Raw genomic sequence first — 27,115 nt, forward strand, 5'->3', positions numbered from 1 at the left:
TTCAATCCGATTGTTTATTGAAAATTTCCTTTTTTTCTTTTATGCCGATCAATAGCGTAACAAAGTATTTTATTTTTATCAATCAGATTAATACTATATGTAGAATTTTGTATTCAAAATTTTGAATGTTACACATTCTGCACAGGCTTTATTTGTTGAATAAATTTGTCTGAACTCCGTAATTTTAAAAAAAAAATTTTTTTAAGTTTCATTTTATTATATGGTTAACGCTATCTTTGAATTTTAATACTAAGTAAATTGTAATCTACATATATACAATACAAATTGATTTAGTATGGAATTATCAAAAATGAATTCTAAAGAAAATAATAGAAATTTATGGAAAGATGTTGATTATGATGAATATCAGGTAAAACAAATTCATTTTATCATTTAATAATATAACATTATTGAATTTTTAATTTGAATAATAATGTTTTTTTAAATTATTTATTTTAAAAGTGTCATGTTACAATTTCTACTATTGGTTCAACTACTGAATCAGCAGAAGAGATAGATGATATAATAGTTTATATGGAAGATTTAGAAAAAAGAAAACAAGCATATGGAATATGTGGAGAATGTAATGAACCTGGCACAGGAGAAGATTGGTGTCAACCTTGTAATGCTAAAAGATTTAAGAATAACTTTAAAAATTGGACTAGTGGAAATAAAGATATTGATGAATTTATACAACAATCACAACTTAATACTGTGCATTATACAAAATATATTGAATGGATACCTTTTGAAAATTTTAAAGATATTACTTATATTACTAGAGGTGGATTTGGTAAAATCCATTCAGCTGAATGGCCTGAAGGATATATTTATTCTTGGGATATTGAAAATCAAAAATGGGATAGGATTAGCAAAAAAGTTGCATTAAAAAGTTTGGATAATTCATCTTGTATAAGTACAGAATTTTTAAATGAGGTAATTAAAATAAGAAATGTAATCTACTTACTTTATTTTTATTTATGTATTACTTATATATTATTAAAAATTTTCACTTTCAATATTTTCATTAGATTAAAACTCATCTTCAGATTTATCTTTGTGATGTTATTCAATGTTATGGAATAACTCAAGATCCAAATACCAAAGATTATATGATGGTTTTAAAATATTGTGAAGATGGAAATTTGAGAAATTACTATCTCAATAATGAATCAGATTATTATTCAAAAATTAGTAAATTACACCAAATTACAAGAGGACTTCTAGATATTCATAATTCTGGAAAAGTTCATAAAGATTTTCATTCAGGGAATATATTACATAGTTATCGTCCACTTATAAGTGATTTAGGAATGTGCCAACCAGCAAATAATGAAAAGCAATCAGTTAAACAAGAAGGAATTTATGGAGTATTACCTTATATGGCACCAGAAGTTTTACGTGGATATCAATATACAAAAGCATCTGATATTTATTCATTTGGAATAATGATGAATGAATTTATATCTGAAGAAACTCCTTATAATAATATTCCTCATAATCATGTTTTATCTATTAAAATATGTAAAGGACTTAGACCAAATATTTTTAAATATACACCAAAATTACTTGCAGATTTGATTACTAAATGTTGGGATGCTAAAGCGGAAAATAGACCAACTGCTAAAGAATTGCATCAAATATTAAATAAATGGAATGATGATTTTTATGATTATTCTATTAGACTTCAAGGTGAAGAATATAATGATAAAATCAAATTAAACAGAACAGATGAAAAAAGATCTAGCAACATTCAAACACACCCACAAGCAATATATACTAGTAGACTTTTAAATTTCAAAAATCTTCCAGAACCAGTAAATTCAGGTAATTTAATTTAACTCTGATAACCAAAAAAAATGTTTACATTACTAATTACTTTATTTTTTAATAGATGCTACTAAAACAACATTACGTAAGTATGTAACAAATATAATTAATAAATAAATCTTTATATTGTTTTAATATTATGTTAATTAATTTATAGGTTCAGAATGTTTTGATTGTCAATTAGACGAATTAGGTAAAGATATTTATTCATTAGTTCTTTATTTTGCTAATACTTATTAATTTACTTATTTTGTAGACCTTAATGAAAGTGATCAAGAAGAAGAAAATAATACTGAATGAATTTTTTTTTATAAGAATCAAAGAATTTAGTTTAATTAAAATTATATTATTAAATTATTTCTTTTATATAGTTATTATTTATGGGTTTTGTATGTAATATTTGGTTTTAATAAAAATAAATTATAAAATTGGTTAGTTATTGATTATTCATTTATGTAAATCAATGTTATCTTTAAACTACCCAGAATATTAAAACATGCAGTACGTAATGTAATGTATAAATTTATTATTAGTTTATGTATAAACGAAAAATAATTTTGTTATTTATGCAAAATGTTTTAAAAGATTTTAATTATCGAATTATGAAATGAAAGATTATATTAAATCGCTTGAAATATTTTTTTTGCAAATTATCCTAAAAAATAATGGAAAAACTGAACGAAAATGCAAATGAAAGGATTATTAAATTAAACAAGAATCCAAAATGAAACAAATCAAAACAATAAGAAAGATAAAGGATCAAATAATTGAAGTCAAAAATAAAAGGATCAAATGATAAAGTTGAATCGACAAAAAAGGAAACTAAATGAAACTACAACTGAAATAGAAATTTAAACACAAAGTATAAAACGAAATATAAAATGAAAGTCTAATAAGTGATAATAAGCAATTCGATCCTAATCAATATATTGATTGTTTCATATCATCTTATTTTTATTACCCTTTTCGGAAATGTTGGCAATTTTGGTATTGACCATTTATGAACTGGATACGCCGATTACATAAAAATTTAAAAAAATGTCATTTTGGATAACATTTCTACTGAAAATGACAATTTATTACAGTTTATGAAATTTCAAATTTCTTTTTTAATTTATAAAGTGAAATTATTAAATTATTAATAAGTTGACATAAGATATTAATTTGTCAACCGGGTCAGGTTGGGTCAAGTGATCAGACGATTACAACTCGTGGCGTCATCACCTAATCTTTAAAAAAAAAAACAATTTAACCATTTATTGAAAAATAAACTAATTAGATTTATAATAAAAATAAACAATACATTATAATCTATCATGGTAAAGATATCATTTTAAAATTACTCCTATTATATAATAATATCAAAAAATAGTTTAATTATCAGTTCGTATTTGGAAAGTTATTATTGGTATTTAGTTATATGAGATATTGCACTTGCAAGTCTTAAATACTATATATTTTATGGAAGACGATTTGATGTTTTACTGGTCTATATAATAATGTTTATACTTATTCATGATTATGATTTTTATTATTTTTGCTACAAATTTTAATTAAAATTTTTTATGTATTTGAATGACTAAACATTTACGTGAGTATCAACATTAAATGATAGAATTATATAGAAATAATATACTTGTATTACATACTGTATACTGTGATTTCCACATTCTTTTTTACGTAATTTTCAAACATAGACGTTTAAGAGACGCACAATTTACACTAATTTAGATGAACAATCTTGTATAACGATGATCTATAACAAGTTAGAAAATAAGGAAATACTGCTTAGGTGTCAGGTAATTATATTCCTTTTAAATACTGCCTATACTCGATCAGGAAAAATAAAAACCTATAACACTCCAAATTAGCCGCTAATATGAAATTCGCATGCGAGATATAAAACCCTATTAGTAAAACAGTAAATTATTCTCCTTACAGGTCTTTGATATAAAAAGACAATGTTTGAGTAAAAAAAAAGAATATTTACAGCCAAAAAAAAATAAAAAACGAAAATATATATAAAACAAAGTAAAAATACAAAACGATAGTTTACTATCTTACACGTTTATTCTATAACTATGATAGCAGGAAGGACCGATATTTCGAGCATAATCAGTAAATGAAAACCCATATAGGAAAAAAACTTACTGTATAGTAACGCTCCTGTATCAAGAATAAGAAGGAAAAAATCTTCTCAACATCAAAAAACGATTTTTATTTATTTTTAAACGGATTGTGGATGTTTCATTTGCGTATATATAATTTATTTAGATATTTTTGGTAATATTGTTTACTTTGGTAATTAAAGAGTTTTCTTTTTATTAATGAATTGTTAATATTTTTAATTCACCAATTTCTCCGGTAACTGTACATACGTACAATAACTTGTATCATTTTGAAATTATATAAAATTTTATTTTGGCCAAATAATTTATAAACTATCACTATATCTTATTATCATTCTACTATAGTTAATAAATAATAGTAGAAGAATATTTATTATATATCTTATCCATACTAAAATATTGAAAGAAGTCATTATACTTAATAGAGTTTGATGATAGCGATTAAAAAATTAAAATCAAATCAACCGATAGTTACGAAAACACCAACATCAAATCCTAGGAAAACCTGCCCTATGAAAAAAGTCTGTGTGATTTTTGTTGAAAAATCATTCAATTAAATTCACTACGATTTCTGTATATTTGACCATACAATAATTGTGCTAAAAATTGCAATAAATCACACAATTATTGCATGGTAATTCATTCAATAATTATCCTATTTTTGACCTGAATTTATACAATTATTGTGTGATTTCTGAGCCAAATTTTAGGCCATATTTTAGGAATTATAGGTTAAATTTTACAGTAATAACAGGCAATTTATAAAGTGAAATTATGAATTTTTATTGACTTAAAATATAAAAAATATACACAATATTTCATAAATAAAATACTAAATTTGATATAATCATAAATATAAAAATTTGTAAGAAAATAAAATAAAATAAAGTATGTTAATAACATGAAAGTAAATTAGTAGTATCAAAGAAGAAAGTAAATTATTAGTGTAAGTAAATTATTAGTATTAAATAAATAAAAAAGTATGAAGTTAGTGAAGAAAGCAAATTAGTAGTGTTAAAAAGTAAATTATTAGTGTTAGTAATAAAAAAAAAGTATGAAGTTAGTGAAGAAAGCAAGTTAGTAACATTAAAATGTAAAAAATTAGGAAAATAAAAAGATAAAGAACACAAGTTTTTCTTACCTGATATTTTAAAAGAAAGTTGAAGAAAAGTTAAAAGGTTAAAAAAACATAAACAAAAACATTTCGCGTCATCATATTTATTTTGACGATCAGATCACGTGATCAACATATATAATTTAAGAGTTAATTTTTACCGCATAATTCTGGCCAAATTATAATTCCAGTCAGAACTAATTGTGTAACCTAATAAAAAGTTTTTGACTTTTTTTAGTTACAAGATGATACAAAAATTTCACCAATGGGTCCGAAAGATGCCCGTTTATAAGCAAATATGCAGTTGAAATTTGTGTAACCTTACTGCATAAATCACTTTACTTAGGAAATCTATTTGTAATGGTTAAAAGTGGTCTATTTGACCCTAAAAGTGGTCAAATGTAACCATACAGGTAAGATGGAAAGTAGTATAGTAGGATTACTCAAAAATTGCTTTCTGTATCCTAAATTTAAGTCTATTTTCAAGTTGTACAATAATCACAATTTTTATTGTACAAAAATTGAATGTTTTCTGTATCCTAGATTTAAGTTGTATAAAGATCACACAAAAATTGAACATTTTCTATATTCTAAATTTAAGTTGTACAAAAATTGCATACTTTTAATATGCTTTGAAAAACTTCATAGCTATTTTTATCCAAAAATCTGCAATAATTGTACAATTTCCACACGAACTTGAACAAATATCGTACAAAAATTGGATGATTTTTTTTCATAGGGCTGTACATTCAAGTGTAAATTCAACGTCAAATATTCCATCAAGAGAAATGATAAATTTATGTTAACTGCCACATGTTTTCACATCTGTCCTCATTTTTTAGACTTAACCATAAAAACCTCGCTAGTAAAGTAATTAGTTTCACTCTTATTCTTTTAAGCTCTTCTAAAATTTTTTAATTAGAATTTTATATTATACCATAAATTTATAAGTCATTCAAGTTTTAATGGTTTTAATCATTAAGATAATAAAATGGAAAAAATAAAAGTTCAACCATGATTTTACTATACAGTATTCTTACCGATTCTTTTATTAATAATATTATTATTTTTTAGGTTGTATCAAGCTCAATAATAGACTAACATAATTTACTTATTTATTTATTGTAACAATGGATCGTTATAATTAATTTTTCTGAGATTTTTTTTTTCATATTAATTATTGAGATATTTTTTTTTATATAACAATAGATTTCTGTAATGAATTTCTTTGAAATTAAGGCCATTCCAAATTAATTTTTAGTTTAACGTCCTCCCCCCTATTTTTTGAAAATTTTAAATAATTTAAACACATGTTCACATATGTTTAAAGCACCCCCTCTTCTTTTCTGAAATTGGGTGTACCGAATATTTCCGATTTTACCAAAAACTTCCGGAAATTTTATTATGTTTAAATATCATGTTTGTTTAAATTATTCCCTACCCCCCCCCCCCCTCAAATTTTTCAGCCAAAAAGGACGTTAAACTAATTATTAGTTTGGAACGGCCATAATAGTAAAAAACTAGACCTATTCACACTGCATGGCAAATAAAATATAAGTGTGTTATTATTACTCTATTACTTGATGAGTAAGTATCATCCTCGGCGCAACGCGACGAGTTATGCCTAGTACTTTATTATTTACTAACTATTACAAAAAATAAAATTGCGAAAAGATCGCTTATTACATAATGTAAATTAGAAAATTATATTATTCAATGACTGTTAATCCTTGTTGTTTTTGATATTCAATACGGAAATAACGTCCAGCGTAATTTCATAACTATACACTGCACTACGAAATAAAAATGTATATTATCAGCACAAAAACTGCATGGTAGGGAGGCCGCGTTATTCTATAGTACCAGCAAAATCATTAACCAAAAATAGCATATGAACAGGCATGGATTTTTGGTTTATTTGGGTTATCTGCAATTATTACTGTAATCGCGTATTTACTAGGAAGTAGTGGTGTCGGAACATCTGGTACATCAATTGAAAATGTAGCTGCTTTCGCATAATGAAAATCCAAAACCTTAATATAAAGATCACCTAGGACATTCTGATCAGCATACGCAATTACAATTTCAGTTTTACCAACATTACTCCTTAAACTGTATAATCAACGGATTGATTAGACACAGGAGGGAAAGGTTTAAGGTTTGCATAGATGGAAGAACTGCTAGGATTTGCTGAACATGGCAAGCCTATGTCTCTTCCTCTTTTAAGAAGTTGATATGGAACGGCATTGACAATGACAAGTGCAGCCAATAAAAGGAAGCAAATATCAACATGATTACTGTACTTTGTGAAGAAGTTAGTTTGAAAAATATCTGCTGGGTTGAATTATGTGAATATTAATTATTAAATGTGTTTATTAATAATTTAGCTTCAGAGTTACTACTTTCTTTTATAAGAAAAATACCAGGCCCCTGGATTTCGTATTTCTTCTTTTTTTAAAACATTTGATGATCTGTTCCATCCTGATGACCCCCCTTATTATTGTAAAATATAATTTGCCTAATTCAATGTTCATACTAAATTAAATTAAAATATGAATCGATCAACCCTATTAATTTCTGCCGATCGTATAATCTCTTCAGTTGACGAACATGTACAAACAGTACCCGTTGGATTTTCTTGGATGTCTACGAAAAAGTATCGAATTCTTCGAAATTGAGATGAGATAGAAGTTGCTCTTGACATTGTTATTGGTTATTTGTTTTTTATTTCAAGATTAAACAAAGAAAGATTGTTATTATTATTATTGTTATTTGGAAAGAAAATAAACCATTCGTCATTTTTTCAGTTTTTATATGGAGGTTATTACCGAGATCCTTCGTCTGTGGACTGTTTTTTCCTTGTGTGTTATTGAAAAAAAAAGTTAAAAATGTATATTTACTCTATTCTAATTTAATTCAACGTTAAACAACGTGATCAACCTACACGAAATGGGTATAGCGCGTAAACAATCTTACATCATACTAATCACAATGACTCACAGTAATGATTTTCCCATGAAAAATTATCTTTAGTTTTCGAAAAATTTTTCCCTTTTAATTTTAATCTTATCTTTTTCTTTTAAATATTTATCACTTCTTCAATACTCATCATTTTCTTTTAATATTTATTATAGTATAACTTTCTTAAACTTATATTTTTATTTATTAAATACATATAAAACTTTTGTTCTTATTCTTTATCATAAAAAAAGCCTTGAAAGATTTCTACTTAAACATCAAACAATGAAGATAAATAAATATCTTGGGGTTTTTATTATATTGGTAAGTGGAAATGGCTAAGCTGGGATGTATAAGGGATTTGTGCACCTAGAGTGCTTTGGTTATCCTCCACTTCTAGAAGTCTGGTTACCTTAATGAGAAAATAATAATATAATATCTCAAGCTATGTCGCAGACTTCTGTATGTGGGGCCCTTCCCTTTGGTGTGGTGGGTCTCATGTCTTATTATCAATGTGACAGTACCTCTGCACGGGTTTGATCACTCACGATATATCGTTAATGCCAGTTGATAGTAGGCATGGGGGCTTGAATATGTCTTTTCTACAAAGCTTACTTAGAGTACTCGAGTCTTAATATTTTTATCATATATTTTTATTTTTTACTAGATTACCTTGGATAAATAACTTGACTTAATAAGAAATCTTTCTAAAATTGAAGAATATATATATATTTATTTTTGTTTATAGGTAAAATTTTGGATTGCATTTTTTGATGAATAATAAATAATAGAAATAGTATATAGAATTAATACTCTATAATTGAAACTTTTCAGGTTTCAATCATATAATATGCTAAAACATTGATAAACTCATCTAAATCATTAGATTTAATTTGGCATAGAATTGTAAATGAAGGCATTCTTGTTTCAAATATATGTATGTATTTAAAAAAAAAAGTTGTATGGAAGTATGAAAAGTACACAAATAGGTAATTTTGATAAGTGATAACCTACACTTTTTTTGACTGTTGTAGGGCGGTACAACAATAATAAGTATAATATGACCCTCGTTGTATGTATGGTATCATGGTCAAATATTAATATGAAAGAAGGTACCATACTAACCATACATACTAATTTTAGCACCATACCATATACTGTATATATATATATACAATTCATATCACTCATCTATATTCTCGTTGTAGAGTTGTATATACCAATTGTAAATCGACCCGGGTCCTTTATACGCAAAACCGTGACATCTGATTGGTCGGATACCTATTAGAATAAGTTACAAATCAGAAATTTTGAAAAATTTGGAAGGTTTACTTGTTGAAAAAAAAGATCAAAAATAAAAGAATAGAAATATATCGAATTTATATTCATATTTATCATCTGATTGCATGGGATTGGTGGGAACTGGGAAGCAGATTTTGAAGTGAAATTTGGGCCATCAAAAACATTAGTCGGTGAAAAAGTTTCTGTAAAATTAACAAAAAATGCCATATTGATTGGTTACAAAAAAAAAAAGAGTTATCATAAATAGACAATATAAAAGCTTTAATTTCGCCCATTCTGTAGTCACGTGATAAATCTTTTTTATTGAAATTTGAAAAAAGTAACCCGTCCAGGTGACGTGAGCCGAAAAATCAAAATTTTTTTAAAAAAAATTACAAAGACCTTTTGATATGATGAGTTCTTAAGTTAACATTACGAAAGAACGAAATTAACAAAATTGTTAACGTTAACGTAACACAACGTTAACAACAAAATTTGTTCTCGTCGGGATTCCTTTTTTAGATGCAGATCATCATTTGGTCATGCTTACATAACACATTGTACCCTTAAGTTGTTTCAAAAGTTATTTTATTAATAAAAAAATTAAAATATCAAATATAAACAATAATTTATTTAATAAATAATTAATAAACTGAATATTTAAGTAAAACAAAAAAGCTACGTACATTATTATATATAAATTTATATTGGAAATAGAGTTTTAATCCACCATCTGAAACTGAAAGATAATCATATTTTGACAATTATGCGAAAATTTAATTAATAACTAAAAAAAAGGCTTTCTTCGAGATATTCTATGAACATAATATAATAAATAATGTATAACTGAATCATCCTATGTTGAATGAAGTTCTAATTTACTATAAAATATGAAACACAAATGTCCCTTTCCAAAAATAAATGACAGATGGCGGGTTGAAACATTAATTGATTATGCTTCTAAAGTAACCTAGCATTATTGAGTTTATTTTTTAATAAAAATATTTTGTAGAAATTTAATAATTGATATTACTAACATTGATCGCTCGCTTTAATTATGGACTTTGTTATTTATTGATATGAAGTTATGAACCATCGCAGATTTACTTAGATGCAACGACCCTTAACACATCGAGAACAGCAATTTGAAAATTTATCACAACGAGAACCAGAAGGTAGACAACTAAGTTGGCGTTTGGATTTAGTTACGCCATTTAGAGGTTGTGCTTCAACATTCAATGTTAAAAAACAAAGAGAAACAATAAAAATTACTTTTAAGAATGTAGGATAATACATTGTGTATTGGAATTGTGTATTGGAATGTGAGAATTTTTCAGTTTTCAAATTTTCAATAAATTTTTTTCTTTAATTTTACGAAGCTTTATATAAAGAACGATTTGAATAATATTTAATTATAATTGATAATTTTTGATTATTTTATTTTTATTACGCACAAGTTTTAATTAAATCAATATAATATTTAAATTTTCTTTTTTAAGTAGTAAATTTCTATTAATAGAATTCAATATATAACTGAAAATGAATTAAGTAGTACAGCCGCATATATTATTTGTAAAGATTATTTTGTGACTATAAGGAATTTACTTCTCCGTGCATCGAATTATGCAAAGATTTTCATTTTAATTAAATTTTAACAAAGGCAAGTATTGAGGTGTGACGTGACACTTTTTAAATTAAATACCAAATTAGCCAATTTTTGTCGATCATAATTCTGTCTGATATTTTTCGAATTTTCGAATTTTTACTACGAATTATCTCAATGAAAATTCTTAAAACTTCAATGTATCATATTTTTCATTCATAATTTAAGAATAAAATTAATTTCATTCAAAAAAAAAATTAAAATTTCATTCATAATTTAGAAAAAAACATCCGTAAACTCCGATCTGTTTGTGTGAATAATGCGAGCTTTTAAGTACATTTATACTGCTCTAAACCTAAATAACCAAATTGTCTAGCTGTAAGTAATTATTACGGGCATTCGGATTAATTTTGACTTGAGGTCAAGAAAAAAAGGAATAAATCATAAGTAGTGTAATATTACGACACATAAGTAATTAGGGTCAATTCATAAATTCTATTAATGTTTTAGACTTTATCGTCGATTATATTGTAATCGATTTTGTCTTTTATTAATAATGAATTCAAAAAATCAGTATCAAGATAATATTCTTTGAGTATATTTTCAATACTTTGAACGCGTTCCTCCAATGTGACGTTTTTGGTCCTTCCACTAACGAATGGAATTGGTTCATATTTAGTTCTAAGTTTCCTTATAAGTTTCCTTTGATATCTTGTACATAAGCAAGTAAATACATGAGTTTGTAAAAATCCCCTATTGAAAGAATTAAGAATTAAATAAATTATTAATTCACAAATATATTTATTTACTTAATAATTGCATGTATAAATTGATATTTATTAACTTACCATGGTGCCAATTTATTTGTTCCAAATAAAAACACAAAGATTCCAGATAAAAAACTGAAGAATCCACCAATATTTGATATAATCATGCTAACTAAAAATAAAAGAATAAAGTTAAAAAAAAAATTATATATTACTTTCTCTAACAATTATAATTGAATAGTTACAATCATAATAAGATTCCACTTTATAATTAATATCCATTGATACTGGCATTAATATAATGGTTGTTATATTTTGTGTTTTTGAAGTGGTTATAGCAGACGTATGCGCGTTGAAGTCAACGAAATCCATGACTTCACCACCCGCAAGACCATATGCGTAATCATCAGTTATACGTTCGCTAATTGTAATTGAGTAATATACGACCATAGTTTGTTCATTCATAATAAATAATTTTCTAAGTGAATTTGTGTTTGATTTATAATATTTATCGTCTAATACAAGCCCATCCAAATAAACTTCAGTGATAAAAGGATTTATTTCTACTATTGCTTGATAGTCGAGAACATAATGGAAAGAATTAGCGCTGTCACATGTAGTAGTATCATAATTGGTGTTTTCATATAGTTCACATTCATTATTATTGTAAGTACAGTTTATAGGGTATGAACTACAAGCTCTTATAATAATTTTGGCATTTTGACTGTCAGACAATGATTTTTTCAAGTTTTGTTGACGGAAATTAAGATTGGGATTAGAAATCGAATCACAAAATTGTGAAAACTGATTATAAGTATAAATAATAAGTGTAATTATTAAAGCAAAAGAGCACATATTTTTTAAAAAAATAAACGACGAAGGTTCAGTTGATGGCTTATTCTCTGTTAATATCATTTTGAATAAAAGTGGAAACAAACTTTGAAATATAATTTAAATATAAATTAGTTACCTGCTTGTGATTGTGATAGTAATTAATGTGATATCTACCATGTTTAATTAACTATTAAATTAAAAGAATTTTTCTGAAGCGTACGTACAGAATAGTATTACATAATCACATAATCAAGACAGTCGATCGTATTAAGGGAATGGTTTCAAAATCGTTGTTATGTCTGGAGCACAAACATAAGTAAATGGACCAATCACGCATCGACTCAATTCTTAACATTTTTTTGAAACCTGAATGGTATTTCGTTTAATACATTTCAAACTAATCGGACTAATGAGACCGCACATTTTATGATTACGTGACGTCATCGAGTTATCCTATATATACAATACAATATAATTAAAAAGCGCACATTTTAAACATGTTGAATATTAAAATATTAAGAATATTAAATCTTATATTTATTTTATTAATTATCTCTGAGATTATTTTTCTTATTGTTTATCCAACAATCTGGCCACGCTTACTATGGTACACACTTCCATTTGTTTTTTTAACCGGTTTATCTGCGGTCTTTCACAAAACCATAATGCATGCTATAGCATTTTTAATCGTAAATTTTATTCCGATTATGATAGCGCTTTGTAATATTTTCAAATTTCATTATATTGAAGGTAAATATTTTTTAAAAGTTACACAAGTATTAATTATAATTTTTACAATTTTTACGAAAAAATGGCTTACTCAATTTTGACTTCATGTTTTTAATATAATTTCAATAAGTATTTGATTTTCCAACTTTAGTCCATTTAAGCCAAACAAATATAAAGTTAATAAAAAAATATAATAATATAAATGACAATTCTGACGATAATGAAGTGAATAATATTATTAAAGAATTAGAAGAGAATATATCAAAATATTATATACCACAACATATAACTGTGGTAATAACTTTAGGAATATACCAATTTACTTTCATAATATTTTGTTTTATTCTATTGAAAATAAGGTAATTTATCATATATTTATTTCTAAATAATTTCATTCCTTTACTAAATATTATTATATTTTTCTAGATCTTGGAGATGGATTAAGAAATCTAAATTAGATAACAAAAAAAAAGGTATTATCTTTTTATAGGCTTAAAAAATTCTTTTAATTTTATTACTGTATTAATTTATTTCTCTATTTATAGCAGTTCATATTATTTATCAACTTGAAGAGACATTATTTCTAATTACAACTTCATTTCTTGGAATTTGGTTATTAGAAGTATACATTTTATATTATGGGCGGTCAGGAGACGCTTTTGGAATAATTTTTGGAGTAATCAGTGATTTATTGGGTATAATTACAATTATTCCAATTTGTATTGTTTTTATAGCAATACGAAAACATTCAAAAATTCTATATGGTTTAATTTATTTTGCAAGTCTATTTAAAGTAGTATTAATAATTGGATTATCATATAAATATTATATTTTATTTACTTCTTTATACGAAGGTAATTAATAAATTAATTTTGTTTATCGAATTTTTTTTAAATTATTTTGGCTTATTAATTAAATTAAATATATCAGGAAATCCAGTTTTGTCAATATCAACAAATATGTTTTACAGGGAACTAATTATTATTGGTAAAGAAATTAAAGAAATTCTATTTTAATATATGATGCCGATTTGCGCCAGATGATGTTGGCCTACATTATCGGCCCGATATTGCCAAATATTATAATGCCTTAAGTAGATTGGCCAGCATTACTAGGCCAGTCGTCATTTGATTTACGTCATCTGTCAACTGACGCAAATTGATATCTGACGCACAACATGTTGTAATATACTAATATACATAATTTATATATATCCAGGTATACCAACCGTGTTGTTTTTAATAATTTTGAATGTTAACACAATCTTATGTCAGAAATACATTGATGAAAAAGTTGTTGCACAAAGTAGGTAAAAAATCGGTATCGTTATTAGTATTTTAGTATTTTATATTGTATACTAACGTTAAATTATTTTATTTATTTTAGTATTTTGCTTAGAAAACAAACAGTTTTTGACAAAGAGATCTGTGATTTTTCTAAAAAATTTTTTAGAGAAAAATTTTGAAATATTTTTAAACTTTTTAGGAAAAGAGCAAAACTTAAACTTAAAAAAATTAAGTATAAATGAATGGAAATTTGAACTTGAATCAGAAATTTCACTATTAGAGATTATAAGCATTAAAAATGACAATAATAACAAAAATAATGAGGATGTTGATGATGAAATTGAAAAAAATACTTCAAAACAAGAACATAGCGTTGAAATTTCTTTTAATGCACAATCAGATATTATGATACAAACAAATTATCCTTTACCAAATGCTTTTAAGAAAGGTGAGAACTATTAATATCATTTTATTATTATTAATAATCAAAATTTCATCTTACTAACTGTCGCTTTTATCTCAAATATAATAAAAGATACCTCTTACATCTCTTTATCTCCATCATCGGAAGATTATTATTACTATGAAATAACAATATTATCAAATAAAAATATTGATGAAACAATAATTGCTATAGGATTCGCTACAAAAAATCATTCGACTGACAGGTATTTCTATATAAAAATCCATATTTATATCAATGAAGCGATTTTCATTTTTTTTTTTCTTTCAAGATTACCTGGTTGTGATACACATTCAGTTGGATTTCATTCAGACGAAGGTAGAACATTTCACAATGAAGGGTATACAGGTTCAAAATATGCAGAAAAATGGGGTGAAGTAAATGATATAATAGGTTGTGGTTATTGTCCAAATACCGGACAAGTCTTCTTTACAATGAACGGTAAATATTTAGGTATCGCTTACACTGGATTATTTCATACTACTTGGTATCCTACAATTGGTTCTAATGGTGTTTGTAGTTTAAAAGTTAATTTTGGTCAAGAAGAATTTAAATATAAAGAAGCTAATGATATAAGTATTGCTGGCATGATTTCTTCTTATAAAGTCAATGATTAATAATAAATTATATTATACTACGGTAGATAGACATTGCTTTCTAGAATTATGTTTTTTTTATTGCGGTATAAATTTCTTTATTTTCAAGATTATGTATTATTATTGAACAATTAATTCATAATTCAGATAAGAAGGAGTGAAGTATTTTCAAATGTGGGTGTCCTGCATAGGTAAATCTTCAATTCTTAACCAAATCATTTGAAATTTTTACTGAAAAAAACTTTAAAATTTGCTCTATTTTATGCATATATTTAAAATAAGAAAATGTGTGATCGCCTTTATTCCAAAAAGATATTTTTATGCTGATCATTTAATTTTTGGCAGAATTAAATACGTCATGTGATTTAAATTAAATGGTGCAGCAAAAATCTTAAATCAAAAAAAATGTAATAAAATATAGGAATGTTTACTATTATAACCTGAAATCATCTACTCTCCTTATCCTAACCCTAAGCTACTCCAACCAACACTGGCTACTCTAAAGACAACGCACCTAACCTAAACTCACCCTTCTTACCCTAACCCTAAGCTGCTCCACAGCCAACTACCACTCTAAAGCCAACACTACTTTAAAACCAACATTATTCTGCCAACATTATGCTACCTAATTACATACCTTGAGCAAATTCTGACAGATGAATATTTTGAATTATTCTTCCATAAGGTAGGTTTATGTGAAAGGAAAAAATAAATTAAATTATTTATGGGTTTTACGTTCAATATTAAGGAAAGAAAAAAATAAAAAAAATTCAAATGAAAGAGGGCGAGCAAACGTGGGAAATACTAGGTCGTATAGGGGTGTATAGAGAATCTAACAAATTTTAACGGAATGAAATATAAAAAATTCCTATTTGTAACGATTGAAATAAGATGAATAAGGAAAATTAGTACTCGAATTTGATTACGAAAATTATTCACTCGCAAAGAAATTTAAACATTTAGAAAATGCATAAATTCTGTGGATAAAGATTTTGAATCGATAAACAAGTATTTTAACAATTGTGATAATAAAAAAAAAATTTGATGAACTACAGTGTTATTAATATGCATGGCATTTCAAAAAATGAGCGGATGAATTTAATACTTTTAATTTGTTTTGAGCATATTTATATCCTTGAGAATTTAAGTGAGTTTCTTTGAGGAGATAGTCCCATATTTTTTATCATCATTTTACGTTTTTTTATATATATTTGTATTTTTTTTTTATTCTGCTTTATAATTGGATTTATAAATATTTATTTATTTTCTAAAAAGGTATAATTGGTTATAGTAATTACTTGATTGGGATGGTAACACATTTTTATTATTTTTCATTTTTTTTACTTTTTTTTTATTTTTTTTTATTTTTTTTTAGGTTTAGGATGACTTGAAATTTTTTTTATCTTCTAGGTTTGGTACTTAAACGGCCTCGTAGACATAGAAGAGTTTCTTTGGAGAAATAATTATGTGTTAATAAGTTTCATTATTTTATTTTTAAATTTATTTTTTTCGGTTGAAAAACTTAGAATTATTAAATTTTTTCCTTCTCACTTTTGCAAATTATCGATTTTAAAATAAATTGACGCATTTTTTGGTAAAATAAGAAAGATTTATTAATTTTTTTAACTCGGAAGTGGCGCAGTGGCGCACGTGATCGTCGATCATTTATTAAGTAATATTTGAGAATGAACTCTCGCTGATCAGCATTTAGAATTTACTTAAATTATAAACTTTACGAAATATTTGCGACACGTTACAATCGTTACATTAATAAATAAGTGGAAGTACAAAATTCATGCCATGCATTTTGATTGTTTTTTTACTTAATTCTGTTGGTATAGAATTAATATTTTCTTTACTTCTTTTCGTAATAAAAAAATATGGAAGGAAGCTCAAGTCAGGTAAATTATTATTTTAAGCAATGGTATATTGTTTTTTGGAAAAATTCATTTTATATTAATATTAAAATTTAACATTTTATTTAATAATAGAGTGGAAATTCTTCTACCAATACTGTTCCTGGTAACTTAGAACATAATGACTTTGCTTTATATAAAACGATTTTGCATGAAAATCTGTTCAATAATCGTATCCTTCTCAAATTAGAAGAGGATGGATTCACTACACCAGATGATAAAGTAGAAGAACTTTTAAAGCATCTGACTAAATCAAGTTATTTGTACACAATTAAATTACTTTTTGAAAATTTACAATATGAGTTTTCGTCTCAAGTTTTAGAAAATTCATTAGAAGCTTTAGTTGATACTTCTTTTAAACATTATTCAAAAGAAAGTGTGGCTAGATTAGAATTACATTTAAGAATTTTGGTTATTGTTTTAGAACGGATATGTTTTTCACCAATAGTACTTAGTAAAGAACTTCGAGATAAAATTTATAATTCTTTGGCAAAATTTGCAGAAATTCATCGTAAAACAACTCAAGTTATCGAAATAGGACTTGATAATAATTTTAGATCAAATTATAATCAATTCAATCAACAAAATAATGATCAGGTTGAAATTAAAAAGCGTAATTATAATATTGATTTTTTATTAATCCATTTGCGAGATACTCTTCATAGTTTACGTGATGATGAAACTTGGTTTCAAGAAATTATACGAAGAACTAAAGATTTTCTTAAAGCTGCATTAAATATTACACCAGGAATTTTATCAATAGCAGGAGTTCCTCTTCCAAATGATAATTGTTCAATCTTATCACTACTTACTCAAATACGTCAGAGTTTAAGTTTTAAATATCCGGTAGCATCTTATTATGTAGATTGGAGAATTATGTTAATAATTCAACATAATCTTTTCATTTGGTCTGAAAGTTCTGAAAAGATTATAAGTAAAAAATTTGGTGAATTGGTATTAATGGAATATATCTGGAGTTTTTTGGGAAGAGAATGGATTAATACTGCGAACAAATCTATTTTAGATTCTCAAACAAAATTTGATGAAGTATCAAATAAAGTTGCTAAAACTTTGAAAAATGCTGGAGGTTTATTAAATGAAATTGCTGGAAATGAACCTATTGCATTACCACATACTTTGTGGTTTGGAATATTAGATCTTGCACAAAATCTTATCCAAAGATCATCTCGAATAACAACATATGGTCTTTGTTATTATTTGGCAATTGAATCACTTAATAAAGCACCAAGTAGTTTTATTCAGTTTAAATCAATTGAATTATTATTATATTTATATAATATTGATAATAAAATGTTTTCAATGATTGAAATTGATTTTGATCAATATATACAAAAATTAAGTGATAATAATTTGGAAGATTCTTTAGAAAAATTTCGAAATTTATTAACTTTCGTTAAAGAGAAATACTCTGAAGATTTAAAAATTCTAAGTAATAATATTGGAAAGGGAAAAGAGGGAAAAGGAAAAAGCTTAAATCAAAATTTATATTTAAAAAAAGAGCAAATATCAAATTCTAATATTTTAGATGTTATAGCAGATGAAATTACTTGTCCAATTAGTAGTGAACCAACAGATCAATTATGTATTTTAAAATGTCAACACATATTATCATTAGATAACCTAAAAAAGTTAAAACAAAAGATATGTCCTAATTGTCGTGAAAAAATTGAAGATAGCGATATTAGATATTTATCACAAAATTCAATTTACAAAAATTTGTATACAAAATTTTTTGAATCTGGACATATTTTACCTTCAATTGAATTAGTAAATTCTGATCAACTTTATGACAGTGATGATTCGGATAATTCAGAAGTTGATCTTATATTGACTAAAAAAAAGAATTTTATGAATTCAATTAATAAATTAAATTCAAAAATATCATCATCAATATTCTCAAGAATTACAAAAAAACAACATCCAACATATCAAAATATTATAAAAGAACTAAATGAAAAACATTATGAAAAAGCTGAAACTTTATGTAAAGAATTTTTAAATTTATTTTCTAAAAGTTATTCTTTAAAATGCATTTTAGCTTATATTTGTAGATATCTTAACAATTATAAACAAGCACACTTCTATTTAGAAGAAGCTATTCTTTTAAATCCCAAAAGACCAGTTGCTTATTTTATTCGCGGTGAAATATATTTTAGTCAAAGTAATTATTCTGAAGCAATATATAATTTAAAAAAATCATTAGATTGCAAAGCAAAAGTAAATAACTTATACATAATACTTGGAAATAGTTATTTACATTACTCATGTGTTAATCATTATGATATGGCCATGGAATATTATGATATTGCATTAAAAAATGATCCAAATAATTATTTATGCCTTAAAAATTGTGCATATATTTATGAAAATCAAGGAGATTATTTAAATGCTTTAATGATATTAGATAGATTGTTAAATATTAATGAGAAGGATTCTTTGGTTTTATGTTACTATGGAGAAATTTTATGTAATATGACACACTATAGTAAAGCTATATTATATTTTACAAAAGCAAATATCATAGACCCAGAAAATATTCATAATTTGAATAGGAGAGCTATTGCATACTATACTATTCAGGAATATGATAATGTATTATCAGATCTTGATAAAATTATACAATCAGATCCATTAAATAGTTCAGCATATTATCTTAAAAGTTTAACGTATTATACAAAAAATGATATTAATAATGCTGAAATATCATTTAAAAAGCTTGCAGCATTATTAAATTCTAATAATAGTTTGACAAAGTTTCAGTTATTTCATCTAGAGTACTTACTAAATAATAATAGTTCTAAAGAATTATACAATATATTAACAAAAAATGATCGAATTCCTATGATGAGTGATTTACTATCATGTTTTATTAGATGTAAAATATATATTGAATTAAAAGATTATAGCATGGCAAAAATGTATTTTGATACGTTATTTGAATATAATGTTTCCAAGAATTGTTTGTCATATATTCATTTATTACGAAAGCATTCAGTTTTTTGGTTTTATTTATATAAATCTTGTAGAATTATTGGATATTATTTTACTGATGGAATTGTTGATAAATTTAGTGAATACATGTATAGAGGTAAGAAATATTTAAATTGTTTATTTTCTTCTATTCAAGATAATAAATATCTTAAACTCATTAGAAAAAGAAGTATATTTTATTTCAAACCTTACAAATTTAAATAGTGAACTTTGTCAATTTCAAGAAAGTGATACAAGCAGGTAAAGTCTATTCATAATAATACTTTAAGTCAGATTGTCTTAAATACAAATTAACCAAATTAACCGTAATTTTAAAATCAAAGTTTATTGGGGCGGATATTGCGTTCTAAAAATGAAAAACTTCGTTTGGATTTGCCATTCTATTTTAAGTATCCTATTTGTAAAATAAATATTAAAAAAATATTATCTAAAGACTGCTTTATAAAATTATATAGTGATGTAAGTTAATTATTTATGATAATTTCTTTTATTTTATTTAACTTTAATTAATATTGACTTAATTATAGGATCACCAAGAAGATCATACACTAAAACATGAAGTTGTGTCAAAACTCGAGGGATTAGGTTGGATTGAATACGCGCTTCCAATATATAGTTTAAATAAGCTTCAACTTTCAATTGAAATAAATTCTATTGAAATGGTATGTTCCTATTTACTTATTCAAGGCAAATTTCCTTTCAGAACAAATTAAAATATAATATTCTTTAATTTACATAGCAAATAGATTATATTCGATCTGGACGTAAACACTATAATCATCATAAGATAACTCACATTCCAAATGTGAGTTTGTTGTTACCAGATCACCAAATTTGCCCAAATGTTCCAGAAACTTTCAGTGACATGTACTTTTCAAGAAAAGAAATGGGAAACTTACTTGATTTAAAAGATATCCTTGATAAATAATTATTTACTTTCTTATTAATATTATTAGAATTGAAAATTTTTTAAATATTGAACCATTTTATCTATAAAAAGAAATCTTTCGTTTTAGGAATTTTTATTGAAAATTAAAATTGATACCTGTTGGAAATATACTATCTACTCCTGGGAAAATATTTGTATGATGTAGGATATTTCATAAAATGTTAGCAACTCAATTTTATAGTAAGAAACGTAAACATTTATTCAAATTTTCAACTAGATATAACAAATTTTATTAATCATTGATATTTTATTATTAACGATATGTATTATATATTATTTTATTTGATACAATAAATTTTATTTAACAAATTATAAAATATATATTATTATTTTTACTATAAATAAATTTTTAGAAATTTAAATCTCTGCTAAAATAAAAAGTTTCAGGATTTTCATAATTATTAAAAAAGAATTGCTATTTCGATTTAAATTCCATTGAATTTTGGTACTTCAATAATTTCATTAATATTTGGTCTATTTAAAGGTGAATTATCCTAACCATTTATCATTAAAATCTAAATACGATTTTGGAGTTCCTTTAATAATTTCAGGACATAAATCATTAAGGAGAGTGTAATCACGTGACTTTCAATTGGCAAAAAAATTTTTTTGTGCTTATTCAGTACGTCCGTGTCTAAGGCCACACAAATTCGATTTTTCGGTTCACTTCACCCGGCTGGGTCACTTTTTCAAATTTCAATAAAAAAAAGTTTATATATAAAAAGTTTATCATGTGATAGGGACGTAATTTTATTGGCGGGAAAGTTTATCACGTGGCTGAGAACTTGCAAAAATAAATTCTTTAATTACCCTCCCCTTTAAAAGTCAACCAATCAGATGTCACGATTTATATATAAACTTTTTTTATTAATAAACAATAAACCCCGGGTCCCCAGGTCGATTTTAAATTTCAATGTTACGTGAACCAAAAAATTGAATTTGTGTGGCCTAATAAAACATTTGTAAATTACTAAATATTTAAAAAAATATATTATTTTCTTACCTTTTGGAACCCGAAAGTTCACCAGGTATAGTTTTTATTTAGACTTAAATATTATATTTTGGAAAAAAATATCAAAAGAAGTTCCAAAAAGGTTGCGAATCGCTTAGTGAAAGTTTTAGAATCTCTCTATTGGAAAACATAATATTATTTTTTAGCAAAAAACATTTTATCATTTATTAATTTAATATATTGTATTCTATAGGTATGTTTTTTCACATGTCTTTACAAAAATAATAACAAAATAATACATAATTATTCAACCTAAAGTACTTTGTTCTTGGGCTTCATATTTTAAATTTTCTTATTATAAATCACGTAACTACACGCTCCCCTTAATAATTTCTTTTTATTAAATTTTCATCATGAGAAAATAAACAAAAGATTGTGACCTCCCACATTAGTCCTGTTCAATTCTGGTTGGTTGCATCTTTAGGTCGGGTTTATTTGTCTGATTTTTTGCATAACACGTGAAATATCCGACCTTTTAACCCATAAAATTTTTGGGTTTTTTTGGTCGAACGTGTTTCACCAATAGAAATTGTTTATTATGCATGTGACCGAAAAATGCAACTGAGCTGAATTGAACAGGGGCATTGTTATCATCGTGGAAGAATAAAAGTCTGAAGCTTTAGTATATGATATCTCTTCCTTTTCGTCATTGTTACCAATATTTGATAATATTTCCATTGCTATTTAAGGTATTATATACTAGGAAAACGGAAACCGTTGAGGGTCCATCGCTATAATTTACATATACTGTATTACATTACAAAATGTGTTGCTCGTTACAAAAAATGTGATACAAAACATAAAAGAAATAAGCAGGATAGTGACGTAGGTGGAAGGAAGGAACAATACATGGGTTAAACCGGTACTACAAATTTATCTAGTTTCGTACAATAAATAGTCCTTCGCTATGCTCCGAACAATAAAGCTTTTTACTATATGATAAGGAATCAAAAAATATATTACATAATCAATTAACATATCATATTTTTGTGTAACATTGTATTTTGAGTTTTCATTTTCTTCTTATTCAAAAGATTCCGAAAGATCTGATAAAACGTTTCCACTATGAAAATCACGATGTACGTATCCATGATATATATAACCTTTAGTCCTTTTGTTATTCCTAATAACTGATATCAATCAATTTCAACAAAATCATCTTGAAGATATTGACGTAAATCTTCCCGCTTGCATATTGCATAACCAAAATATAATCATTGGTCTTTTTTCCGAACTTATTATAGTATAACATGAATCAAGCTGAAAAATATCAGAAGAGAAACGAGAGAGAAAAAGCAAAGGAAAAATTGTTATAATTATCTAGTTATTATGGTTCAAAATTATTTATATCGTCAAACTAGTACTAAGAAAATAAGTAAGATGGCGACGATGAACAATCATGTTCCTTGACAATTTATGAACGAGAAATAATATCTTGAATTAATAGGCTGTTTAAAAATTACTTTTGAAATTGAATTACAATTAAACAATAACGAAATTGAATAAGCAATGAAAGATAATTTTAAATAATTATAAATTAAATTTCATTTAATAACTGAAGTTAACGACGTTCCAACTAGTGCTTCGATCCGGATGAAAACCGTCATCCGGATTACACAAAAAAAAATCCGGATTCTATCCGGATTGATCCGGATTAATATCCGGGTCAGATAATCCAGATGGAAACCGGAATCCGGATTGGATTTACATATAAAATTTTTTTTGACTGCGGACTAGTTGATGATCCATATAATAAACATCGAATAGCATTCCAACATATTTATTGTCAAAAAATTTTAACAAATATTTTATGAAATTTGGATTAAATTAATATTAATATCAATTTAATTTTTAGAATTTATGGCTATACTTTGTAACTTTTACAACTTAATTAAACTTTATGTATTATTAATATTTAATAAAATACAGTATGTGGCTTTGTTAAATAAACACTATGGCTTTTATTTAATGAGAATCTGGGCTTTTTTTATGAACTTTATGGCTTTTATTTAATAAGGATCTAGGCTTTTTTAATAAATTTTAAGACTTTTATCTAATAAAAATCCAGACTTTTTTAATAAACTCTGGGCTTTTTTAAATAAACTTTATGGCTTTTATTTAATAAGAATCTGGGCTTTTTTTATGAACTTTATGGCTTTTATTTAATAAGGATCTAGGCTTTTTTAATAAATTTTAAGACTTTTATCTAATAAAAATCCAGACTTTTTTAATAAACTCTGGGCTTTTTTAAATAAACTTTATGGCTTTTATTTAATAAGAATCTGGGCTTTTTTAATAAACTTTAAGGAGAAGAATAGTAAATAATTAATTTTTTTATTTTGTATTTTTTTTTTCAAATACTCTAACAATTTAGCAAAATTTTTTATTTTTTAAAATTTTTTTTTATCTTCATATTTGAATTGAAAAAGGTGTATTTTTTACATTTTTAAAGTTAATAAAATAAAGAACATTTAAATATATTTTACATTTAAAAAAAACTATTTTACAGTTCTTTTCTAATTAGTCAGAACTGTTTTCGCGCAATAACTCGCTATCCAGTGATCATAAAAATATGATTAATGGATCATTAGAATCCACTCATAGAGAGCTTTCAAATGGTACCAAAATAACCTTTCTAGCATCAATAGATGGCGAGTTATTCATGTAAATATTTTAAAAATTATCTCATCATCTTAAGGTTGCTTGCCGAAATCAAGTAGTTTAGGCCAAGGCCGAAACTTTTTTAAAACCGAAAGTTTAGGCAATTAAAAGTAAATTTGCCGAAATTATACAATGCCGAAACTTTTACCGAAAGGCCGAAATTTGGCCGAAATTATTGGCCAACATTAATACTATAATTCTGGCCGGAATAATGATCGACGTGTAAATTTCCTTTTATGGAAATTTGTGTAACATTTGTGTGACACATTTCTCCGATTTTACTGGGAAACAAAATTTCCTTTTTTGGAAATTTGTGTAACGTCACGTGACACAATATTATAATTTCGGCCGAATTTTAATTTTGGCCAAAATTAAGACCGAGTTTCGGCCTAATTTCGGCATTTTCGGCATTTGATTTGATTGGCCGAAACCTTTCGGAATTTCCTTTTTAGTTTCGGCAGGCAACCTTACATCATCTATCGAAGCTAGAAAGCTCATTTTAGTACCATTCGAAAGCTCTCGATGTGACGATTCCAATGAGCCATTAATCGTCTTTCTACGATTACTGGATGGTGATATATTGCGTGAATATAGTAAATATATATGAAACCTCATCCGGATTCTGGTTCAAACCGGATATTTTCCATCCGGATCAAAATCCGGGTCAAAATCTGGATATCCGGATAAAAAAAAATCCGGATTCATCCGGATTCATCCGGATGAGACAGAAACGGATCAAAGCACTAGTTCCAACTTTCTTCGTTTTATTTTGACAAATCTTTCATATCTTCTTTGAATGTTTTTTTTTCGCACTTGATTTCTTCATTTTCATTCCATAATTTTTATTGTTTTTATAATATATATATATCACTATCTTCAATTTTTATTTTCTTTTTAACTTCCTGTTTACTTTCTTCGGTCTCAACAATTTCACTAAACTCCTTTTTAACTTTAATTTCTGTTTTATTAACTTCAAATTTATTCTCTACAAATTCACTATTCTCTTTTAACTTTAATTTTTTCTCTTTGAGTTTAATAATTTCAAATTCATCATCAAGAATATTTCTTGCATGTGGCCAAAATGCTGGTCTAATGAATATGTAAGACAGCTACTGGAACTGTTAAAGACTTTAAAGTACTTCTGTACATACAATTTAAATAACAACTACTACTTCGTTGCACCTGAGTACCTATATAAAAACCTAAACTCAACACAACCATCCAAGAGTGTTTCGCTGGGATGCGACAGGCTCTTATCATCTCACGTGACTTTGTTCGAAATATTGGCAAAATTTTTTACCAGTTAAATATTTATCATAACTCCTCACATGACATAACTATCCACATGACCAAAATATCTAACGTAACCATGAATATCATCGATAAAATTTTTCTGAAGAAAATTTTTTTTAAAGGTCCATTAATTTAATTTTTATTATTTTTATTTATTTTTATTTATTACTATGAGTGATTAGTGATAATTAATATTTAAATTTTACGAACAAATTTAATTTTAAATGCTTTATGAATTTACATTATATAATTTTAAAAAATTATGGTAATAATGTAAAAGTTTATTCTGTATAAATAAGTATAATCACCAGTCTGATCATTTTCGACAAAAAAAAGTGATATTCAAATTATTTTAAGTATATATTACGTATTGAGAAGTATTAAGAAATTTTTCTTTGTTTTAAGATTTTTGCTGTGCAACAATGAGGCTTGATGATTGACATACATTTCAGTATATGTGCAAAATTTGTTTGTTATATATACAATTCTTGTACTTCTGATGTGCATAATGCATTTTGCATAAATGTTATTACCATATACCTGTACTAATAAAGGCGTTTAATAATAAAAAGATATTTACATTATCTTTTCTAGTCAGAAAGAATTTTAATATAATTATATAGTAATGGCTCTTAATAATGATAAAGGTAATGATCATATATAATATAAACATTTAATACAA

General features: G+C 25.5%; 4 protein-coding genes across 4 annotated transcripts; 2 read left to right on the forward strand and 2 right to left on the reverse strand.

Moving 5' to 3' along the window:
- Nucleotides 1–6,947: 6,947 nt before the first annotated feature.
- Nucleotides 6,948–7,777, reverse strand: OCT59_028866 (uncharacterized protein; the record flags this gene model as incomplete). Its single annotated transcript, XM_066147616.1, has 3 exons — nt 6,948–7,185; nt 7,497–7,566; nt 7,699–7,777. 3 exons carry the CDS (start codon nt 7,775–7,777, stop codon nt 6,948–6,950), a joined length of 387 nt encoding a protein of 128 aa, XP_065994307.1.
- A 3,644-nt stretch (nt 7,778–11,421) lies between these two features.
- Nucleotides 11,422–12,597, reverse strand: OCT59_028867 (uncharacterized protein; the record flags this gene model as incomplete). Its single annotated transcript, XM_025332422.2, has 3 exons — nt 11,422–11,668; nt 11,764–11,854; nt 11,928–12,597. The coding sequence occupies 3 exons, from the start codon at nt 12,595–12,597 to the stop codon at nt 11,422–11,424; spliced, it is 1,008 nt and encodes a 335-aa protein (XP_025172045.1).
- A 584-nt stretch (nt 12,598–13,181) lies between these two features.
- Nucleotides 13,182–15,611, forward strand: OCT59_028868 (uncharacterized protein; the record flags this gene model as incomplete). The annotated part of the gene is made up of 9 exons (XM_066147617.1): nt 13,182–13,266; nt 13,397–13,604; nt 13,672–13,718; nt 13,791–14,099; nt 14,176–14,232; nt 14,464–14,550; nt 14,731–14,979; nt 15,067–15,199; nt 15,266–15,611. The coding sequence occupies 9 exons, from the start codon at nt 13,182–13,184 to the stop codon at nt 15,609–15,611; spliced, it is 1,521 nt and encodes a 506-aa protein (XP_065994308.1).
- Nucleotides 15,612–17,470: 1,859 nt separating this feature from the next.
- Nucleotides 17,471–21,446, forward strand: OCT59_028869 (uncharacterized protein; the record flags this gene model as incomplete). The annotated part of the gene is made up of 6 exons (XM_066147618.1): nt 17,471–17,491; nt 17,582–20,615; nt 20,680–20,758; nt 20,842–20,977; nt 21,046–21,180; nt 21,258–21,446. The coding sequence occupies 6 exons, from the start codon at nt 17,471–17,473 to the stop codon at nt 21,444–21,446; spliced, it is 3,594 nt and encodes a 1,197-aa protein (XP_065994309.1).
- Nucleotides 21,447–27,115: the final 5,669 nt, after the last annotated feature.

The sequence above is a fragment of the Rhizophagus irregularis genome, chromosome 8, assembly GCF_026210795.1.
Source record: "Rhizophagus irregularis chromosome 8, complete sequence".
NCBI classification, from domain to species: Eukaryota; Fungi; Glomeromycota; class Glomeromycetes; order Glomerales; family Glomeraceae; genus Rhizophagus; species Rhizophagus irregularis.